General features: G+C 42.5%; 1 protein-coding gene across 1 annotated transcript; it reads left to right on the top strand.

The window, feature by feature from the left end:
• Positions 1-225: 225 nt before the first annotated feature.
• LOC137345820 (probable G-protein coupled receptor 139) lies at positions 226-7,316 on the top strand. The gene is made up of 2 exons (XM_068009069.1): positions 226-295; positions 6,412-7,316. Exons 1-2 carry the CDS (start codon positions 226-228, stop codon positions 7,314-7,316), a joined length of 975 nt encoding a protein of 324 aa, XP_067865170.1.
• The last annotated feature ends 17,353 nt before the right edge of the window (positions 7,317-24,669 follow it).

Here is a 24,669-nt window from a genome sequence, read left to right as displayed (position 1 = left end):
TCTGTTGGTCTTCTTGCTCTTTCAACATGCGATATCATTGAAAGATATCCCAGATCAGTAGCAATAAATATGACTCGCCTTGATGTGTTTGTTCAACTACCTGTAACTAATGTCAATCATTATGCAATTCTCAAGGTGCTTCTCTGATATAAATAAGACCTGATTTAGAAAACAGAATATCTGTATTTTCACAGCATTAAGAAACAACGTTACTTTTTTCTGAATATGGAACAGCCAGTAATCATACAGATAGAAAACATTTATTACCCGATTCTTGCAATAGTTGGTGTTCCTGGTAAGATGCATATCATCAGTTAATATTGATATGTAACCATGCTTCACTGTGATGCTCTTCCTGCTATCAGTGGAATGATATTATCTGTTTGTTTTGATTTGTGTGATTTGAAGACAATATTTGCATCAATACTTGCACCAAAGGAATAGATGCGATGGCTCCAAGTTTCAGTTATATTCTTAATGTAACAACCCGAGAGGAAAACAATTTACTCCATTTAGTTTCAGCGATTATGTGGAAATCTCTTATGCTTGTAGTTTTGTGTCTGGGCCAAGTTTTTGCATAGGATTGTAAAGTCAAACTAACAATGTTTAAGGGATTTATCGATGCTGCTCAAAATAAGCAAAGGAAATGCTATGTTACATTGTTATAAACACAGTAAAAATAGATGAGGTCATCCCGCAGCTACAAAAGCACCCTGGTGCAACTGGCATATTGCAGCCATGCTGACAATGCATCGCAACAGAAGATCAATTGCCAGATCAGCCGTGGAGCCAAATGAGTCTTCGCTCTTCTCAGAAAAAAGGAGCAGAGTAATTTTCCGTTTCTGGCCCCTGCAGCTGATGTGCATCATTTAAGCAAGCCGAATCTCAACAACTGAAAGTGATCTTCAACGGCAGCGTGTAATCGATCTGAGCGAATGGGCAACTCCTTTTGCAGCAAATATGATATTCGCTTCCATTGAGATCAATGGAAGGAAAATTCATGCGCATTTGAAACAGACTGCCGATTTACTATGAAGCCATTGGTGCGAAAGGCGAAGTACTAAGTCACTGCCGCGTGGCAGTTGTTGGGACAGAACCCGTTTTGGGTGCAAATCGATGTTATCAGTGTATTTTTGCAAGAACTATAGGCAGTCATGGAGAATTTGGTTCTAACCATGGTTCAATTTGAATCACGTTGGAAGAGGACGTGAATGGCAAATATGTTCGCTAATTTGGGTGGCCATTTCTCTATCGACAGTTTTACGTTGCTGCCCGAGCTCATTTCCAAGGCCACTAATTCTCTGAATTGGGATTGTAGCAGTGAGTTTTGTTGTATCACTGCTGTTGGCTAAAATAAACCATGGGTGTGATTGTCCCTGTGTGTTCTTGCCAGGCGAGGTCATTCATCGCTGGCAACGACATCTTAAAGCTTTGCTTATAGTGCATCCTGAAGCATTTGATTCTGAAACGTTGTGATAGATCACATTGCTTTAAGTTGGTGTCAGTTAGTGTCGTGAAGCGGAAAATGAACAACTGGTACGAAAGCACATCCAGATTCTGCTACACTGTTGTCATACTAGACCCAAGTGATGATTTTTCAGGTAACTACGGGATAGATTTCAGTTTTTAGCTCTGCACATCGGTTGGACCCAGCACAAAAGTACAAATCCTCCGCAGAGGATATGCTTCACTAAAAAATAACAATTACTTTCCGTTACTTTCAATGGAAGGAAAATCGGCAGGTTCCGTTAACAACTGGGAGCAAAGCTGCCAGTTATTACTTTCTACATACAGAGATAGAATGGCACGATCACGTCTACCTATCACTCGCCATCTGATATTTAGTTTGATTGACTTGAATAGCACTGAATATGAAGCGAAGGTTTTAAAAAAGCGGCCTCAGTGATACCACCTGTTCAGCGCTACTGCCCAAATCAAATTTCGATTCAGAGAGTCGGCCGATGTTCAATGTGCAGGTGATAAAGTCTACCATCTATCCCAGGTCACTTGTGCATGGTGGAAATAGAGTGACTGCAGCTGCTGCTGGTGTTTCACCACAGCCTCGATAAATGATCCTGGCAATCTGGGAGAAACGGTGTAAAGGGTTAAAGTTGCCAAAAGAGATCGTCAGATCCCTCCCCAGCAACTGTATTTAATAATGTTGATGCGGGTACTGCACCCATGATGAAGGGATGATATTCACCTTCAGTAATGGCATGGATGTCGGGCAGGCTTTACAACGGGTAAATCCCCCATTGTTCATGTTACCATCCATGCGGTGAAGGTGAAACTTACTCTGTCTGTTCCTGGTCCTTTCTTCCCATTTGATAAGCCAGGAGATAAATAGTTCGATAAATGCACTTAAACCCGTTTCTTGTATTTTTTAAACAATTGTATTTTATTGAAACTGTAGAAAAGAGAAATACAGTGTCCTGTATTAACACAAAGATGGACTGGAAAAATTGGGATTTGTAAATCAGTGAGATTTCCAATTCTTTGTCTGTACAAGCCACAGTTTCCAAAGCTTCAATTTCCACTCTTGACTGAAATCTGGACCTGAGACAAGAACTATTGCTTTTTTTGCATTATTTGGCTCAGTTTCGACGTCATTTTTATGTTATCAGACGCTGGGCAATAATTCCACTTGTATTAAAATACACAGTTTGAAATACATATGGGATAATTGTTGAGAAATTATTTAAGGAGGGCTCCTCATGCAGCCGCAGCTATCAGTGGGAATGAATTCTTGGGTGAGATGGCATTGGTTCATTGTTATACATCCCTCCCGAAGATCGGCTCCTTTGGTCTAAAAACTGGATATCGAGTGGGCAGATGATAGCGAGAGGTGCAGTACCACTCAGAACACTTAGAGTCATAGAGTTTTACAGCACGAAAAAGGCCCTTCGGCCCAAAGCGCCTGCGCCGACCATCAAACACCCGTCTTAACTAATCCCATTTCCCCACACTTGGCCCGGAGCGTTCTATGTTATGGCGTTTCAAGTGCTCATCTAAATATTTCTTGAATGTCGTGAGTGTTCCTGCCTCTACCACACCTTTAGGCAGTGTGTTCCACATTCCAACCACTCTGGGTGAAAAAATTCCTCCTCAACTCCCCTTATCTTAACTCTATGTCCCCTAGTTTTGGCAATATCTGGCAATGGGAAAAAAGATTCTTTCTATCTATCCTATCAATGCCCCTCATAATTTTTTATACCTCATCCGATCACCCCTCAGCCTTCTCTGCCCCAAGGAAAACAACCTGAGCCTATCTAGTCTGTCTTCATGACTGAAATGCTCCAGCCCAGGCAACATCCTGGTGTATCTCCTCTGCACCCTCTCCATTGCAATCGCATCCTTCCTATAGTTTGGCGACCACAACTGTACACAGTACTCCAACGGTGGCCTGACCAGCGTTTTATACAGCTCCATCATAACCTCCCTGCCCTTATACTCTATGCCTCGGCTAATAAAGGCATATTTCCCGTATGCCTTCCTAACCACCTTATCTACCTGTGCTGCTGCCTTCAATGATCTATTGCCAAGCACCCCAAGGTTCCTCTGACCCTCTCTACTCCTTAGGGACACACCATCCATTGTATATTCCCTTGCCTTGTTAGACCTCCCAAAAGTGAAGCACCTCACACTTCTCAGAATTAAATTCCATTTGCCACTGGTTCCTTGATATACATCCCTCCCAAAGTTCAGCTCCATTGGTGTGAAAAACTGGATATCAAGTGGGCAGATAACGGCGGCAGGCCCAGTACCACTCACAATAGTTCTGCCCTTGGTTGTGCAACAATTTCATTATTCCAGACCCATGTTTGATATTAATAGTGATTGTCGATTATGAATAAACTACATTTCAAATGTGCTTTTAAATATTTGCTTCCGAGGGATACCAATGCCCACGTTTCTATTAATACCCGATATATCTTCAAAATTCCCTTTGCCAATGCTGAACCACCATGTAATTCCTGTCATTCAACCAGGGCCTTTGATGTGTGATTCCAGCGGTACATATTTAGGGCACAATCCAAAATGAAATGTTTATCATTATATCGTGCGCAGAAAACATTGTATGGCTGTATCACTGTAACATTGTATCGCTTTGGTAGTCATGATCTAAGGAAAACGAGGGAAAGGAATCCTAGTAGGGATGTTTTCCTTCTTCAAGAATATGAAACGATTTTTTTTTAAAAGTCATGCGATGTGAGAGTTGCTGGCGTTTGTTGCCCATTGCTATTTGCCCTTTGACAACTGAGCATCTTGCGATTTCAGAGTGCAGTTAAGAGCCAAACATATTGCAGTCAGAATCGTGTTATTACACTGAAACCTATATTGCATGAAAAAGTGAAGATATTTGAAATGGGGAGATACTGGGAAACATCTTCAATCTGACGTTTGGCTTAAAACTACTGTTGGAATTCGACATCCCATGTGACATGAAAGACAGTTGTAAAGCTACCATGTGGGCAGTGGTAAGCAAATTGGCCGACCTGCTTGCACCCAGCGTGAAATTCACTTGTGGTGAAGTGACTGGAAATGACTGTAGCTGTCAGGAGGAAAGTTCAACTTTTGGTCCAGCGGTAAGCTGGAAATCCAAACATGTCATTCACTGGATCATTGTTTTTCTCTTTTGAAGTAACTCAAAATAAGTTTATAACGTTCAATAGAGCATAATAGCATAAGAAATGAGAGGGGGAATGGGCCATACCACCCCTTGAGCCTGGTGCGCTATTCAATACGATCATAGATCATTTTCGACCAGAATTCCACTTTCCAGTCTGATCTCCATGTTCCTTGATTTCCCTTGAGGCCAAAACTTCATTGATCTCAGCCTTAAAAGTACTCTATGGCTCAGTATCCACACTCCCTCTGGCGTAAAGAATTTCATTCACTCTGAACGAAGAAAAATCTCCTCTTCTCACTCCGAAACTGAGGAAACTGAGCCTGTATTCTCTAGTGTTTCGAAGAATGACAGCTTATCTCATTGAGACCCACAAAATACTTGAGGGGATGGACAGGGTCAATGCAGCTAAAATGTTAACCAGGGGGCACAATGTCATACTAAGGGGCAAGCCACGTAGGACAGAGATGAGGAGCAATTTCTTTACTCAGAGGGTTGTGAAGTTTTGGAATTCTTTACCCCAGAGGGCTGTAGAATCTCGGTCATTGAGTATGTTTAAAGCAGAGGTCGACAGATTTCTAAATACAAATGACTTACGGGGATATTGCGATAACATGGGAAACGGGCATTGAAGTGGATGATCAGCCATGATCATCTTGAATAGCGGTGCAGGCTCGATTGGCTGGATGCCTAGTCCTGCTCCTATTTTCCTATGTTCCAATGAAATTGCCCATGTTATGCTGTCAATATTCGCCATGGCTCCAGATTCTCCAAGCATGGGAAGGAGCCTCATATCAAGGACTCTCAGGATCCTTTTCAAGCTTCAAGGAGATCACCTCTAATCTTTCAATACTACAGAGAATATAGTTCCATATCATTCAGTCTCTCCTCATCCCAGGAAGCAGTCTTGGGAACCTTCGTTTTACCTGCTCGAAGGCAGGTATATCCTTCCTTAGGTGCAGAGATCAAAACTGTGCTCAGTACTCCCGTGTGCTTTCACAGACGCCCTGTACAACTGCAACACGACTTGTTCCAGTTATACTCCAACCCTCTTCGAATAAAAGCCTTCATACTATTTGCCTTCCTAATTGCTTGCTGTACTTCCATGTTAATTTTCTGTGTTCTTTGCACGAGGGCACATAAACCCCTCTAAACAGCAACAATTAATAGTTTCTAGCCATTTAAAAAGAGTCAACGTTTTCTCTTCATCCTATCAAAGTGAACAACCTCAAATTTCTCCACATTTTGATATACCCGCCACTTTCTCACATACTCTGTCTATTCTCCTATGAAGACACTTTGTGTCTTCCTCACAGTTTATTTTCCCATCGAGCTTTGCAACGTTAAGGAAATTGGAAATATCACACTCTATACCTTCATCTGAGTTATGAATATAGATTGTAAATTTTTGATGCCTTGAGTTTTGCTCCTTCCGACATGCAATGATTAAGAGCCTGCTAAATTGAAAATGACCCATTTAATCCTCCGCTCTGTTTTCTGTCCTGTAACCAATCCTCTGTCCATGCTAATACATTACCCCGCATCCTACCATCCCCAGCCCCCACCCCAGCCCTACTTCTCCCTCCCAAATCGTCACCCCATATCTAGTTCAGAATCATTCCGAAAGAAATGTGCCTATTTGGAATTCCGAATCCCATCTTATAAATTGGGAGAAAGAGAAAAATGTTTGACTGATTTTTTAGAAAAATGCAATTTCATTCAAAGATCTGTCGACTGATCATCCCTCAGAGAGAGTATTTGATTTAGTTTCATCTTTTTTGCAGCTGGTCTGGTGACAATCGTCATTTTCTCCCGTGGAAAGTGCGGTCTCTCCAAATGCATCACCCGTTACTTGGTGGCCATGGCAGCGGCTGATCTAATGGTTCTGGTATTTGAAGTAATTCTGTATGAGATAAAAGATGCTTATTTCCCATATTCATTCCTGAACTATACTCCCATTTGCAGTCTTAATCTGGCCTTGCTCTTTCTTTCGATTGACTGGTCTGTCTGGCTAACGGTTGCTTTCACCTTTGATCGATATGTCTCTATTTGTCACCAAACTTTACGAACAAAATATTGCACAGACAAAACAGCGACTGTGGTGATAACAGTAGTGTGTTTCATAAGCAGTTTAGAAAATGTTCCAATCTTCTTTATATATGAACCTCGGGAAATCATAGACAACGAACCATGGTCCTGCTATACAAAACCAAGCTTCTACACCGTGCCCATCTGGGAAGCATATTTGTGTTTCGACATCATTTTCTCCCCATTTGCTCCACTTGTGTTGATCATGTTGCTCAATGCCCTGACCATCAGGCATATTATACAGGCAAATAGAGTGAGGAGCGGACTCAGAGGAAACAACAATTTTGGGAATCACACTGATACAGAGATGGAGAACCGAAGGAAATCTATAATTTTACTGCTTGCTATATCTGGCAACCTTATACTGTTATGGATGGTAGTCTTTATATGTGCCATATTTGTGCTATTTGCAGATATTCAAATGTTACAAACAAATTCCAATGACCCTTTCCCCATTGCAGAACAATCCGGGTATATGCTAAGGTGTTTAAGTTCTTGCACAAACACATTTATTTACGCAGTGTCCCAGAGCAAATTCAGAGACGAATTGAAGAATATGATTAAGCGTCCCCTGTCTCTCATTACTAATTTAATCAAATAACTTAAATGGCTTTACAGCATGAAAATGAAATTGCATCCATCCGAATCGAACAAAAGTTTTTTCAACTGACAGACAGACACCAGAATTCCCATCTTGTCTTCATATTACACAGACGTACTGAGAAAATAGAGCACAGAAACAGACCTGTTTTCCAAAGCAATCCATGTCGGCTTTTATGTTCCACTGGAGCCACTGATGGCATATTGCACACGATCAAAGATTTTTGGGGTATTATTAACTTTTCCTGATATTGTAAGACAGATATATTAGCAACATCTTAATTTTGCAGCATCTTTAACGTAGTAAAACTCCTCAAGGGGATTTACAGGAGCGTAAACAAACAAAATTTGGCACTGAGAAATACAAGGAGATGTTAGAGCAGATGATCAAAAGCTTGGCCAAATAGGTCGGTTTTAACGATCGCTTCAAAAGAGGAAAGAGAGGAAGAGAGATGGAGAGCTTTAGCGAGGGATGTCAAGAGCTTCGGCCCCTGGCAAAAACTGGAGTCATTAATGTAGGGAGTTCCCAAGAGGCAGAATTGGATGAACATAGAGATCTCAGAGCGTTGTAGGGCTGGAGGAGATTACAGAGATGGAGGAGGCAAAGCAATGTAGGAAGGGCAAAACAAGGGTGAGAATTTTATAGTCAGGGCATTGTTTAACCTGTAGTCCGGCAATATCGAATCAGAGCAAGGACATAACGATTTTGAGATGCAGCATAAAATGAATTAAACAAACATATGTGTTAATTAGAAACAAAAACAAGAAATGCTGGAATTACTCAGCAGGTCTGGCAGTATCTGTGGAAAGAGAAGCAGAGTTAACGTTTCGGGTCAGTGACACTTCTTCGTGATTCCAGCATTTCTTGTTTATGTTTCAGATTTCCAGCATCCGCAGTATTTTGCTTTTATATATATGTTAACTAGCTCTGATCTAAACCCAACATCAATTTCTGTAATATATTCCTCACCCCTTACTCTCGTAAGTAACACATGTTGAAACATCTAGCTATCGCCTACAATGGACTAATCATGCAAATTATTCCATGGGTGTCATATTCTTTCAGTGAGGAGGTTCTGCCTAACATTCCCTGTTGTTCCCAAATTGCGAATTTGCAATCTACAATACGAATAACTGAAATTTTCACCACATAGAATATTGTTGAATAAGCTTTCTGAACACCTTCACAGATTCGACCATCCAATTTGTTTATGCCATGCCGACACTTTCGAAGGGACAGCCTACTTCTGGTTATCTGACAGGTAAATTTGAGACATTTGTAATAATCTCTATTGCTTGTCTAACAACTGTAAACCTGCCATGGTTGTAACAACTGAGATTTATTTGTCCAGCTTTTCAATTCAGACTTCAATGCTGACTTTTTTTTTATCTCAACTCCAAACCAAGCAAGGGAGTTTCACAGCCTTGTGACCTTTAGTGTGAAGCAATTTCTGATAGAAGCATAGAACCATAAAAGACTACGGCACAGCAGGAGGCTATTCTGCCCGCCGTGTCTATGCTGGCTGAAAAAAAAACTAGCCACCCAATCTAATCCCACATTCTAGCACCTGGTCCATAGCTTTGCCAGTTACAGAACTTCATGCGAATGTCGAGGTATCTTTTAAAGGAATTAAAGGTTTCGGCCTCCACCACCATTCTTGCCAGTGAATTCTGGACATGCACCACACTCTGGGTGAAAAGGGTTTCCCTCATGTTCCCTCTAATCCTTCTACCAATCACCTTGAAACTGTGCCCCCTGGCAATTGACCACTCCACAAGGGGAAACAGGTCGATCCTGTCTACTCTATTTCGGCCCCTCACAGTTTTGTGCTGCTCTATTAAGTTACCCCTCAGCTTCTCTGTTCTGAGGAAAAGCTGCGTTTGCTGACAAAACCAATGGGTGGTGCAATACTTGCACATGCACAAAGGCTATTCAAGTGGAACCTCAGAGTGTTCAGGCAGCTGCCAGGATTAAATTTATCGCTGGAAATGCTCTTGGCTAGATCGTTCTTGCAAACTAATCTTACATTCAGTTGGATGAAAGCCCAGTAATATGCTACTATTTATGTAAATGATACTAACTGTAATCCTCAGAACCATTTAATATTCCTGTAATCCTATTAAATACAAAAGGAATTTTATGACTGCATTTCCTTGGAAGATAGTGAATTGGCGACCCGATCGATGGAAAGGAAAATTGGGCAGTGTATAATATGTGCTGCCAATTCGTTATTGTGATTCCTTTACATGACTGACCAAAATTGATTGCACCCGAATGCAGCTCCTGCCCCACTGGCCGCTACCGCACCCTCCCCCATCCCCCGCAACACGCTTTCTCCCCATCCTGCCCACCGGCCGCTTCTTCGCCCCACAGCACCGCCCCCCACCCCCGCAACAGTGCTCGCTCCAGACCTTGCTGTTTCACCCATCCCAACCTCCCTGGCCAATCGTTTCCCGCTCACACCACCTCGCTCCCCGGTCACTCGCCCCCAAACCACCCCCAACACCCCGCCAACTCGCAGCTGACAGTTATGGGCGGTGCCGCTTCCACCTCTCAGTCGCTCGCTCCCAAGTTTGATCATTCTCCACGCGCTGCCCGAAGAAGCAAAGGGGGGCGGGGCGACATATGAGCCGAGAGGAGGGGAGCGGCGCCCCCTATAGCTAGCAACTGGAGCAGGGCGGCCGGAGAGCTGGTAATGGCTGCGGTGAATCCCCTGATATCTGATTAATAGTGAGTGAGATTAAATATACTTAATCACAATATTCTTTCTTGAATTGCACTTCAATTTTCTCAATTAAATCAATCTCGTCCTGATTTTGACATCGGTTGATTGTACTTTCTTGCTAACTTTCACCTTTGATCGATTTGTACCATTTGTTACCAAAACTTGTGAAAAATGTGTATTGCACTTAAGGCACTGCGGCCTTGGTTCTAGCAGTGGCCTGCTCCTTTTTCGCAAATGATACAAATTATTCTGTGTATGAACCTCTGGAAATAATTCAAAATGTGTCATCTTATTGCTATGTAAAATCAAGCTTCTAAACTTTAACCATATGGGTAATAATTTTGAGATTAAACGCTATGGTAACCCCATTTGATTTGACTTTCTGATTCATTGCCCAGACTTGCCGACAACATATAGAGGTCAGTGGAGTCAGGGCGGGGACAATAACAATCTTGAGAATGACAATGATCCAGAGATGGAGAATCGGAAAAAATGATGATATTGTTTGTCGCCATATATGACATTTTTTATAATTTATCTGTGGTGTCGTGAATCTTATGTATGTCTACAATTTACAAATTCTCAGTTTTAGAAGCAAATTATAAGGTCTCATCATCATTGTCAAACAGTCCTAATATATAGTGAGGACTTGGATTTGCTCCACAAACATTTTTGTTTATGCAGTTTCCAAGAGTAAATTCAGAGATGAGCTTACGAACATGATTAAGCGTCACTTGGATCCATAAGGTTACTCGTTTGATTAAGTTAAACGGCTTCATTGAATTAAAAAAAAAGACAAAGGCTATTTCGTTGCAAAAGTCGCATGGCACACAATGCAGGGAACACACATGTTGTAGTTTATTATCCATACAAAGCCTGTGGCCAGATTCTACCCCCGGTGGGGTAGGCACTGGACGTGCATTTGAAATGACCTTCCGGTATGGGACGGTAATCGCACAGCATCACAAGGTTGTACAAAGTATTTAAGCGCAGAAAGTGGTCAATTTTCTCAACTGCTCCATGCCGCTGTTGATGATCTAAACTCGCCTCCTCCTATCCCTCTTCATTGAATCGCATCTAACTACATCTCAACCCTTTTCATCTAACCCCAGTAATTGGGTAATCACACAGTGACTTCTTACAATTCATTGCCCTTGCTTTCTGTTCATTTTTTTTTTGGTGGGCTGCCAATGGCTGTAATGGCCCAAATTGGCAAATAGTCTTGGAGAGTGGAGAAATAAGATTGCGAGTTGCTGCCCTGTGTTAGTGGTTGCAACATCTTACAAATCTGGAGCAACCATTCAGGACACTGGGTTCAACTAAGTCTCATGATGTGCAGGTATCAGAAACTTTAGGTTGCAGTTTCCTAACATTGGCAAAAGCAGCAATGCAAGTCTGGCTGGGAGCAACATGTGGATTCGATATTCTGGCATGGGGACCAACGGATCCACAATGGTGACCTTGATACCAAAGGAGGTAAATATGGCAGTGACTGAGAAATTCAGTACCCTGGGAATGGGAACGTTATGGCAGAAGAAGTTCTAGCATCTCACCTCTTTAGTCAAAGGAAGCAGAGGCTGCACCGACTTCAAAAATATCTGCTTTGTAACAGAATTACATTTACCATCCATATTGGCGTTTTCGTGCCATCCAAACGAAATGAACATGAAGCATTTGATTGTTTATGGTCCCAGTGTGCTCCATCCGCAACACGTTCGATCATAGCCTCAAATTCTCGTGCATGATATTACCACGTTCCTGTTTCAGTAAGGTTGGCTTACTTCCACCTGGGTCCAGATGGCAATCGCAATTCATTGACTTGGTCAACATTCCTCATACAGAAGAAATCGGCTTTCAACAAGCGAAGTAAAGTGGGACGAGGGCAGAACTACAAAGATTCTGTCCTCTCTTCCCACTAGAGGAGGAAACACTGGAATTGCTGCACAGCAGGCTAAATGCGTTGTGCCAGCTACAGGTTCGTCAGCGCATATGCTGCTCTGCATTTTTTTAAAGCCGCAGATACACTGTCCAAACATCCAGAGGGCTAAAGCCACTATTTGTTTCTGAAAGTATTCTGGCCACAGCCCATCTATGCAACTCTTGCTAACCTCTCTTGTTTTCTATCAATATAAGAAAACTCAAGAGCATCACAATCAAGCGTAGTGGTGTGATCGAAAGCACTACTTACCCTCCCCTCTGAAGCAAATGCAGTTGAGTGAAGCAACTAGTTTTGTTGTAATGTGGCGGATGGTTTGAAGATTATTTTCAAACTTGTTCAACTGTGGGAAGCCAACATTTCAGTTGTACCCATTCTGCAGCTCCTTTATGATGGCACAAACATAAATTTCCTGATTCCATTGAAATACAAGACTTAAAAGACCCAGTGCCGATATAGATACGCATACACATACACAGACAGACTCACATACACATAGACACACAGATACACAGATGGGCAGAAGAATGAAAGCAAAAATATAAGCACAAAGACACAGGAGCAGGCACAAACCATGACACCACCAGACACATAAACACACACTGACGTCTGAGCATATACATACACACGTACACCCACGTTGACCCACATAGAGTGAAGCACAAACTCACTTCCATGTATGAATAAAGTGACTTAGACAAAGAGAGAAACAGGCTGTGAGAAATATTGTCACTAAGTTGGCTGATTTTTGGCACAGCAGAGGTTCCCACACAGGTTCTCAAATCTGGCAAGATTATTTGGATGCTGTGAAGAGGCAGCTGGGTGTCAATCAAAAAAAGTGTAATGCCTGCAATACCTATGTTCCCAGTGGCGGCAATGCAGTCCTTCTGCATTGCAATGCAATTATCTCAAGTTCATAATTGTGTAACAAATAGCTAACATAAAAAAAGGAGAAGGAGTAGTCCATATGGCTCCACGAGGCTTCTTTGGTATTGAATTAAATCATGGCTGATCTGATCCTGGCCACAACTCCGCTTTCCTGTCTTGTTGCCATATTCCTTGTCTCTCTATAGTTCAAAAATCTGTCTGTCTCAGCTTGGTATATATACAATGACTCAGCTACAATACACTCGTCTCTTCATCCAGGTCATTAATATAGATTACCAATAGATGAGGCCCCAGCACTGATTCCTCTGTCTGCACATTAGTTCCAGTTTGCCAACTTAAAACTAACGCATGTATCCCGACTCTGTGTTTCCTGATACGTTGCAAATCTTCTATCCGTGCTGATATATTACCCCCAATATCATGAGTTCTGATATTCTGCCTTTAGGTGTTACGTTGCATCTTATCGAATGCCTTTGGGAAATCTAAATATACTGCATGTGCTAGTTCACATTTACTCATCCTGCTCTTTACGTTCTCAAAGATCTCTAACGAAATTGTCAAACAGAATTTCGCTTTCATAAAACCATGTTGACTCGGCTTGATTGCATTATATTTTATATTTTCTGAATGTCTGCTACTGCTTCCTTAAGAATGGATTCCAGCATTTTCCCAATGCCAGAGATTGGGCTGAATAGGCTTCTGTTTCCTACTTTCTGTCTTCCACATTTCTTGAATAGGGCGTTATAAGTGTATCTTTCCAGTCTGCTGGGATCTTTCCAGACTGCCAGTATTTTTGAAGATAAAAACTAGTGCATGCACTATCACTGAAGACACATCTTCTGAAGAACTGTGGATGCAAGCCACGAGATCGAGTGGACCTGTTAGCCTTTAGTCCAATTCGTTTGTCCAGTATTTTTTTCTCTAGTTATAATGATTGTTTTAAGCTTCTCTCTCACATTTGCCCATGAATTTATATTATTGGGAAGCTTTTAGTCTCTTCTGGTGTGAAGTCAGATACAGATTATTTGTTCAAACTCTCTGGCATTGTCTTGTTTCCTATTATTAATTAACCAGTCTTATCCTCTAAAGGACCAACCTTTACTTTAGCTACTCCCATTATTTTTATACTTTTGGAAGCACTTACTGTCTGATTTTATTTTTATTGCTACTTTACTCGCAGAATCAATTGGCTCATGTTCTTTAGTTCTCCTTTGCTGGTTTCACAATTCCATCCAATCTCTGGCCTGCCACTAATCTTCGCGACATTGTATGCAAATTCTTTCGAATTGATACCACCATTAACTTCCTTAGTTCACGATGAATGGTTCATTCTTCTTTGTAGATTCTACTTTTCTCAATGTTGTGAGTGATGAAATATCTCCTTAAATGTCTGCCTCTGTTAATTTACCGTCATAACTTTTAATCTATTATCCCAGTCCATTTCAGTCGACTCCATCTTCATACTTTTGTAATTGCCTTAATTTTAAGTGAAGACACAGCTTCCAGAGCCAAGCTTCTCACCCTCGAACTGAATGTGAAATTCTATCAAGCAATGACCACCCTTCCTTCGACGATCTTTTACTATGGGCTCATGAATTAATTCAGTCTCATGACACATTGCCAGGTCTAATACAGCCTGTTTCCTGGTGGCAGCCACAACGTTCCAAGAAATTGTCCAGAATACACTCTATGTACTCGTCCCCAAGGCTACTTTTGCCATTTTAATATGTCCAATCTATGTGTAGGTTAAAGTCGTCCACGAATATTGCAGTGCCTTTCTGACGACTCGTTGTTATTTATTGATTTATACTCTGACCTGCAGTGTAGCTTTTGCTGGGGCGGGCCCATCGCCTACACCACTTGTCCGAGGAAACTGCCACTCTCACATTTTCTGTGCTAATAAAGTTACGATTTGATAATTTTTGTCCTAAGAAACTGCCGCACTGACACTTTCTCACCGAGGTAACTGCCACTCTGATACTTTCTGTCCAAAAGGTGAGACTAGTCCTGCCGGACTTTCCTGATCCTTAATTCCCTCTGAACGGAATGGAGGAAAACATGAAATTCTTTATCTGAATGCACGAAGCATCTGATGAATAAGTGGCATGAATAGAGGTAAATAATCTAGATCTGATTACCTTGACCAAGACATGTTTGCAACGATATCAAGGTTGGGAAATGAATATACCAGGGTACACAAAATTTCGGTGAGACAGACACATTGACAAATGAGGAGGCGTAGCCCTGACAGTAAAGGATGACATAAGGTCATTGATCAGAAGGGATCTGGCCTCAGAGGATCATGAAGTTTGTCTGTTGTTTGCATTCAGTATCCTGCAGAATACTGATGTTATATTGCCATTAAATATCAGAGGATTTAGATTATTGCACGGATCGCTGCAGTTCTTTTCGAGTTGAGGAATTTGCAGCAAATTGAATATCAGATAACCAACGAAACAGTCGTTACCGAGATTCAACACACATTGCAGAGTCAGCGAGATGAGGATTAATTTTAAAGTGAACGGTCATTGATCTGAAATGTTATCTTCGCTCCTCTCTCCACCAAATGCTGCTTCATTTGCTGAGTATTTCCAACATTTCCATCCACAAGTGAGAATGCCAGTAACCACAGTGTTTTGCTGTCATAGCAGAATTTAAATTGTTGAAGAATAAGTAGTCACAGTTGTGATGGCCGAGTCCTTAATGCGTTGATGTTGCAATTCGCTCGTATTAACCCGCGCAGCGTCGAGCCCCTTCACAACGGTCCCCTTAATATTTAATGCTTCACACGGCTCATTTTATTTACTCCGCTCCCTCCAGAAGGATTTTGAATATATTGATACCAATCTCAAGGAAACGGGAGGATTGCCTCATCATCTGGATTAATTTCCTGACACAAGAATTGCATTTGGTTAAATGAATTAATTCAATAGGGAGCTTTTAACCGTCTATTCAAATAATCATGCTGCAAGTGAAAGGCACACGCAGTGAAGTCTTCGCCGGAGTGGAGACCAAGTCTGAATGTGACCGTGGGAATTTGGTCCACATGGTAAAATCCGGTAAACTTTCTGCAAGTTAAATTCAAAATAAGAATCAGACTTTGACCTAAAACTTTCAAACTTCAAGTGTGTTAAATTACCTTGTTAAACAGAAAGCTGTCTGGCAGTGGCATTTACCTGTCCATCAGCTGAAAGTAGTTGGTTCAATAGCTTTAAATTACTGCAGCAGGAAGCTAAGCAAGCGAGCTAGTGACTCAACAGAGGCTCTTTCAAAGCAATCAGGATTTTAAACTGCACTGCTGCTACTGTAAGTCCGTGCTATAAGGAGCGAATGTTGAAGTTGGTTCATGGGGTGTCAATCAAGCGTGTTGTTTGTCCTGGATGGGGTCGAGCTTCTTGAGTGTTGCGGCAGCTGCACTCATCCAACTAATGGAAGGTATTCCATCACACTCCTGACTGGTGCCTGCCTTGGAGATGGTGGACAGGCTTTGGGGATTCAGGAGATGAATTCGCAGCTTCTGACCTGCTCCCGTAGCCACAGTACTTATATGGCTGATCCAGTTCAGTTTCTGGTCAGTAGTTCCCCGCAGATGTTGATAGTTGGGGATTCAGCGATGGTCATACCTTTGAAAGTCAAGGGGAGATGATTGGATTCCCACTTGTTGCAGTTGGTCATTGTCTGGCACTTCTGTGGCGCGAATGTAAGGGTCTGTCTGAGTGCTAATATCTGTCTATGTGTATGTTTCTGCGCCTCACATTTTCGACACTTTTCTGCGTGTGTGTTTGCCTCTCGTTCTCCTCGATCCCTACATCTGATTGGACCTTAATTTACAAAGAGATGGAAATGTGAATTGTAAGTTTTCTTTCAACAGTGGCTGATGGAAGGTGAAATAAGTGTCATCAAATACATTTTTCGAAAGATGCAGTGGAACAGGAACGATGAACAGCACCATCTATAGGCTGTGGATGTGATCCTCATTCGTATAATGCTGAGTATCTTCACCAATCAAATGGCAGACCGGAGTTGAAATTGCTGACAGCAACAAGACGATTTTAACAAGTCAAACCTTTTCGTCATTGTGTAAATTCCTCAATGTCATATACCTAGAACATTAACTTCTGTTTCTCATTACAAAGTCAAAGCTGCTGAGTAGCTCAAGCAGTCACTTTTGTATTTCACGTTTCCAGCATCTGCAGCATTTCGCTGTTGTCTGACGATGGGGAATATATGACTCTTTTTGCGGAGAAAACTCGACTCCGTTTCGAACCCACAGCATTTGATTTTCTTCCCAACGTCCAATGCAAAATCTTGGACTGGGCGGGCAGTAATCAGGAAAGGCAGCTTTCAGTTAGTTTCGAAATTGAAATGTGCTGTTTAGGACAGCCTGGGCGAACGGTCTAAGGCAGTAGATTAAAACTGTAGTCGCTCCTGGGCTGTGTGTCGAATTACATTGCTGCTAGAATTTTGTAGAGATCTGATGTTGGTCTTGTCGCCAAAATGCATCATTTCGAGGCAGTGTTGTTTGTGACATTGCTGCAGCTGCACCAAACCACACCTTTAGCTGATGTGTGGCTCCTTGGTCGTATAGTGGTGAGCTTTCTGCGTTTTAGCCGCAGCAGCCACGTTTCGAGTCCGAATTACGGCTGCAACTGAGCGCACTTCTTTTCTCCAGGCTACGCCTGCTAGGAGAATGAAATAAAATCCGTGTTTATGGCATGCTTGTTTGCTGACAAATAGCCATTTACTCCATCAAATCCTCGCACTGTCAACCATCTGTGCTTAATACTCCAGAGTTCAAACACGATTTTTCTCCCTTCCACAATCACTAACCCTACTTTACTTTAGTCCTTCCATTTCTTTGTCACTTTACTGCCGCATTAACTCATATAACACTCACCATCAATACTTATGCCTTTACGCTGCTCTGCTGACACCGCTCTTCCTCGAGGTACATCCCCCATTTGCACTAATGTCCATCTGAACCTTGAAACCAGTCGATGGATTTAGATCTGTGGGACAGCTGGATAGACAGGCGCTGCAAAAGCAGTTCTGGCCTTCCGAATGGCAGCGACGCGACTGTTCACAACATTATCTTGGGAATCTATTAATAATTTCAATGCGTACCAATGCCCTGGACTTTGTTTGCATCGTAGCTGACGTTTTTCTCTGAGCAATTGAAGTAAGGCTGGCAAGCTGGGGCGGCGCATAAAGTTGGACATTGCTCCGAATTCAACTTATCTTACGCAATGTGTGATTAAATCGAATGGAAGATAATGAAAAGAATGCGAGTCGCGAACAAGGAGCCATTGGAGCAGGTTGGCCCTGAGAGAAAAATGGTTTGCATTTCCGTGGTGTAGGAGCCTGCGTTCAGAAACGGCAGACTTTGAAGCGAGCGTCTGGAAATGTAAACAATGCTCTTGCGTGTGAAAAGAGCTGAAAAAAGCAAAAACGCCCTTGAGACAAGTTCGGTGTATCCAGGAAAACTGCTCCAGTTGAAAGCACAACATTAAAAACAGAAACTGGTGGAAACACTCTGCAGACCAATCACCAGCTGCTGATTCACTTGGCAGAAGAAATTATATCTCTGTGTCTACGCTATCGAATTCCTTTAACACCTGGATCAGTTCATCCCCCAATTCTCCTCAGGACTCGGAACTTATCCAATTTGAGTGAAGAGGTCAAACGGTATTTGGAAAACGGGTCTTCAGACTGTCGTGCACCCTGGCAAGGGGCAAGGCAAAATCTGCAGCTTGTAGGATGGAGGCAGAACATTCACAGACAAACACAGCCTGGATGAACATGGGGACCACTGGCCCAAAATGTCGTTTAAAACCACTCTAAACATCTATCACAGATCGTCAAAAGTACTGAAATTCTCTACTGTCTTCTTCATATAATGCAGCATTTTAATGGCCAATAGATATTGTGTGATTATTTCTCTAGTGTAACTGATCTATTGATCTTAGCCTCGGTGATTAATGTCTTTCCTGCACTTTTAGCTTGAATCTGGTTGCAGTTTATAATCAGAGATATTGCTTAGCAGCCGACGGGCAGGAACAGAGACTGAGGCTGGTCAGTGCGGTGTGGGAGCAGGCCACAACATTTCTGCTGGTTACATTCACTATCCTGCAGAATACTGATGTTATATTGTCATTAAATACAAGAGGGTTCAGATTATTGCAAGGATCGCTGCAGTTCTTTTCGAGTTCAGGAATTTGCAGCAAATTGAATATCAGATAACCAACGAAACAGTCGTTACCGAGATGCAACACACAGTGCAGAGTCAGCGAGATGAGGATTAATTTTAAAGTGAACGGTCGTTGATCTGCAATGTTGTCTTCCCTCCTCTCTCCACAAATGCTGCTTCATTTGCTGAGTATTTCCAACACTTCTGTCCAAACGTTAGACTGCCAGTAACCACAGTGTTTTGCTGTCATAGCAGAGTTTAATTTGTTGAAGAATAAGTAGTCACAGTTGTGATGGCCGAGTCCTTAATGCGTTGATGTTGCAATTCACTCGTATTCCCCCATGCAACGTCGAGCCCGCTCACAATGGTGCTGCATTTGGTAAAATGAATTAATTCAAGAAGGAGCTTTTAACCGTCTATTCAAGTGATCATGCTGCAAGTGAGAGGCGCACAGAGTGAGGTCTTCCCCGGAGTCGAGACCCAGTCTGAGTGTGACTGTGGGAATTTGGTGCACATGGTAAATTCCGGTAAGCTTTCCGCAAGTTAAATTCAAATTAAGAGTCAGGCTTTGACATAGAACGCTCAAACTTCAAGTGTGTTAAATTGCCTTGTTAAACAGAAAGCTGCCTGGCAGTGGCATTTACCTGTCCATCAGCTGAAAGTAGTCGGTTCATCAGCTTTAAATTACTGCTGCAGGAATCTAAGCTAGCGAGCGAGTGACTCAGCAGAGTCTCTCAAAGCAATCAGGATTTCAAACTGCACTGCTGCCACTGTGAGTCCATGGTGGAAGGAGCGAATATTGAAGTTGGTTCATGGGGTGCCAGTCCTGGATGGTGTCGAGCCTCTTGAGTGTTGTTGGAGCTGCACTCATCCAAGAAATGGAAGGTATTCCATCACTCTCCTGACTGGTGCCTGCCTTCCTGCCTTGTAGATGGTGGACAGACTTTGGGGATTCAGGAGATGAATTCGCAGCTTCTGACCTGCTCCTGTAGCCACAGTTCTTATACAGCTGATCCAGTTCAATTTCTGGTTAATGGTAACCCCCCACCCCCAGGATGTAGATAGTTGGGGATTCAGCGATGGTAAAGCCATTGACTGTCAAGGGGAGATGGTTTGATACTCACTTGTTGCAGTTGGTCATTGCCTGGCACTTGTATGGCGCGACTGTAAATGTCTGCCTGTGTGCATATGTCTGTCTGTGTTTATGTTTCTGGGCCTCACATTTACATCACTTTTCTGCTTGTGTGCTTGCTTCTCAGACTCCTCGATCCCTACGTATGATTACGCTGGACCTTAATTTACAAAGAGATGGAAATTTGAATTGTAAGTTTTCTTTCAACAGTGGGCGATGGAAGGTGAAACAAGTGTCATAAAATACATTTTTCGTAAGATTCAGTGGAACAGGAACAATGAACCCCACCATCTATAGGATGTGGATGTGTTCCTCATTCGTATAATGCTGAGCATCCTCGCCTATCAAATGGGACACCGGAGTTGAAATTGCTGATAGCAACAAGACGATTTTAACAATCAAACCTTTTCGTCCTTGTTTAATTTCCTCAATGTCATCTACCTGGAATATTATCTTCTGTTTCTCATTACAAATTCAAACCTGCTGAGTAGCTCAAACAGTCGCTTTTTGTATTTCAGGCTTCCAGCATCTGCAGCATTTCCAAATTGTCTGATGCTGGGGAATATATGACTCTTTTTGTGGAGAAAACTCGACTCCGTTTCGGACCCACAGCATTTGATTTTCTTCACTACGTCCAATGCAAAACCTTGTACTGGGCGGGCAGTTATCAGGAAAGGCTGCTTTCAGTTAGTTTCGAAATTGAAATGTGCTGTTTAGGACAGCCTGGGCGAACGGTCTAAGGCAGTAGATTAAAACTGTAGTCGCTCCTGGGGTGTGTGTCGAATTGCATTACTTCTCGAATTTTTTAGAGATCTGATGTTGGTCTTGCCAAAATGCATCTTTTCGAGGCAGTGTCGTTTGTGACATTGCTGCAGCTGCACCGAATCGAGCCCGCAGTTGCTCTGTGTTGCTGTGATCGTTTCATGGTTATTACCCTGCGTTGTGGCCGCAGCAACCTCCGCTCGAATTCCGGTCACGGCAGTAGCTGCGTGCAATCCTTTGCTCTCGGCTATGCCTGCTAGGAGAATGAAATAAAATCCGTGATTATTGACTGTCTCAAATCCTCGCACTGTCAACTGTCAGTGCTTGATGCTCCAGAATTCAAACCTGCCTTTTTATTAACTACTTTCTCAAACAGTCCTGCCACCTTTAATGATTTATGTCAATATACCCCAGATCCCTGTGCCTCTGCATCACCTTTAGAATTGGACGCTCTAAATTATTTTGCCTCTCCTCATTCTTCCTACCAACATTAATCTCCACAGTTTTTAGAATTAGAATTAGAACATTACAGCGCAGTACAGGCCCTTCGGCCCTCGATGTTGCGCCGACCTGTGAAACCATCTGACCTACACTATTCCATTTTCATCCATATCTCTATCCAATGACCACTTAAATGCCCTTAAAGTTGGCGAGTCTGCTACTCTTGCAGGTAGGGCGTTCCACGCCCCTACTACTCTCTGAGTAAAGAAACTACCTCTAACATCTGTCCTATATCTATCACTCCTCAACTTAAAGCTATGTCCCCTCTTGTTTGCCATCACCATCCGAGGAAAAAGTCTCTCACTATCCACCCTATCTAACCCTCTGATTATCTTATATGTCTCTATTAAGTCACCTCTCCTCCTCCTTCTCTCCAACAAAAACAACCTCAGGTCCCTCAGCCTTTCCTCGTAAGACCTTCCCTCCATATCAGGCAACATCCTAGTAAATCTCCTCTGCACCTTTTCCAAAGCTTCCACATCCTTCCTATAATGCGGTGACCAGAACTGCACGCAATACTCCAGGTGCGGCCTCACCAGAGTTTTGTACAGCTGCAGCATGACCTCGTGGCTCCGAAACTCGATCCCCCTACTAATAAAAGCTAACACACCATATGCCTTCTTAACAGCCCTATTAACCTGGGTAGCAACTTTCAGGGATTTATGTACCTGGACACCAAGATCTCTCTGTTCATCTACACTACCAAGAATCTTCCCATTAGCCCAGTACTCTGCATTCCTGTTACTCCTTCCAAAGTGAATCACCTCACACTTTTCCGCATTAAACTCCATTTGCCATCTCTCAGCCCAGCTCTGCAGCCTATCTATGTCCCTCTGTACCCTACATCATCCTTCAGCACTATCCACAACTCCACCGACCTTCGTGTCTTCCGCAAATTTACTAACCCACCCTTCTACACCCTCATCCAGGTCATTTATAAAAATGACAAACAGCAGTGGCCCCAAAACAGATCCTTGCGGTACACCACTAGTAACTAAACTCCAGGATGAACATTTGCCATCAACCACCACCCTCTGTCTTCTTTCAGCTAGCCAATTTCTGATCCAAAGCTCCAAATCACCTTCAACCCCATACTTCCGTATTTTCTGCAATAGCCTACCGTGGGGAACCTTATCAAACGCCTTACTGAAATCCATATACACCAGATCCACTGCTTTACCCTCATCCACCTGTTTGGTCACCTTCTCGAAAAACTCAATAAGGTTTGTGAGGCACGACAACATTTTCTTTCTCTACTGTAAATACTGACGAAAAATATTCATTTGATGCTTCCCCTATCTCCTCTGATTCCACACACAACTTCCCACTACGTTTTCTGCATTAAATTACATATGTCACTTGTCTGAACATTCAAGCAGCCTGTGTATGTCCTCCTGAAGTTTGTCACTATCCTCCTCAGAGTTCACTATATTTCCAAGTTGAGTGTCATCCACAAATTTTGAAAATGTACCATGTACGCGCAGCAGGGAACCCAACACCAATCCCTGGGGTATCTAGTATATACCATCCTCATTTCTGAAAAAAAACCAACCATTCACAACTATCTCTCTGTTTCCCTTCACTCAGCTAATTTCGTTTCCATGCTGTTAATGTCCCTGTTATTCAATGAGCTCTAACATTGCTGACAAGCCTGTTACGTGGCTCTTTATCAAGTGCCTCTGGAAGTCCATGTTTTGCACATCAACCACATTACCCTCATCAACTGTCTCTGTTACTTCATCATAAAGCCCAAACAAGTGAGTTTAACATGACATTTCCTTAACAAACTCTTGCTGGCTGTTCTTAATTAACCACATTTTCCACGTGTCTACTAATTTCTTCCCGAATTATAGTTTCTAAAAGTTTTCCACTACCGTGGTTTAAACGACTGGCCTCTAGTTGTTGGGCCTGACCTTTTAGCCTTTTCGGAACACGGGTGTAACATTTGAAATTGTTCAGTCCTCTGGTGCCACACACATATCTATGTAGGATTGGAAGTTATGGCCAGTGCCTCTGCAATTCGCACCATTACTTGCCTAAGTATCTTTGGATGCATCTGATCTGGTCGTGGTGACTCATCCAGTGGTCCTGTTGACTTATTAAGCTTAAACACAGCCACCCTATCTAATCCCACTTCTTTATCATTTCTTGGCCCATCCAGTGTCTCACCGATCTCATCTTTCACCATGACTTCTGTAGCATCTTCTTCTTTGGTGAAGACAGATGTAAATATCTCATTTAATATCTCAGCCATGCCCTCAGCCACCATGCATACTCTTTTAGGTTCATAATCGGCACCACTCCTTCCTTTAACATCCATTTTTTATTTATGTGTCCATAGAAGGCTTTTATAATCCCTTTTAGGTTAACCATGGGCCACTTCTCATACTCTCTCTTTACTTTTGTTTTGTGTTCTTTCAATTCCCCTCTGAATCTTCTATATTCAGCCTGGTTCTTAACTTTATTATTCACCTGACATCTCTCATTTGCAACCTTTTTCTGCTGCATCTTAATCTCTATCTTTTTCATCATCCAGGAAACTCATTGATCTATTTGCCCTACCTTTACCCTCGTGGGAATTTACGTCGACTGTACCCGAGCTATCTCCTCTTTAAAGACATTCCATTGCTCAGTTACAATTTTGCCTTCCAATCTTTGATTCCTATTTATTTGTGCTTGATCAGTTCTAGCTCATTGAAGTTATCCCTCCCCGAATTAATTACCTTTAATCCGGATTACTCCTTGTCCTTTTGCACACCTAATGTAAACCTAATGATGCTGCTGTCACTGTGCCCTAAATATTTCCCGACTGTGACTTGATTCCCTTGACCCACGTCATTCCCGAGAGCCACAATCAGCAATGTCCCCATCCTCGTTGGACTGGAAACATATTGATGTTGAAAATTTTCCTGAACACACTCTAGAAACTCTTGCCCCTCTCCGTTGGCTTACACGATTGGTATCCCAGTCTATGTTAGGATAATTAAAGTCCCCCATTATAGCTACTCGATAATTCTTGCACTTCTCTGCAGTTTCCTTGCAAATGTCCCTGAGGAATATAATGGTGCATCTGTCGTTTCTTACCTCTCACCAAATATATTCTGTCCTTGACTCCTATTGGCTATTCTCCGCCAGATAGTCAAGAAGACAATGCCCGACAGTCATAAATAAACAGGCAGTTTGTGCAGGAGAACCCTGTGTGCATCTCAGTCTCCAACTGGT

Source organism: Heterodontus francisci, chromosome 29 (genome assembly GCF_036365525.1).
Source record: "Heterodontus francisci isolate sHetFra1 chromosome 29, sHetFra1.hap1, whole genome shotgun sequence".
NCBI lineage: Eukaryota > Metazoa > Chordata > Chondrichthyes > Heterodontiformes > Heterodontidae > Heterodontus > Heterodontus francisci.
The sequence above is the reverse complement of the archived record's forward strand: the minus strand, read 5'-3'. Positions and strand labels throughout refer to the sequence as shown.

Coding starts and splice junctions, on each gene's coding strand:
- LOC137345820 (XM_068009069.1), top strand. CDS start 226: ATGGAACAGCCAGTAATCATACAGATAGAAAACATTTATTACCCGATT. Junction 296..6,411: donor TGCAATAGTTGGTGTTCCTG/GTAAGATGCATA, acceptor TCTTTTTTGCAG/CTGGTCTGGTGACAATCGTC.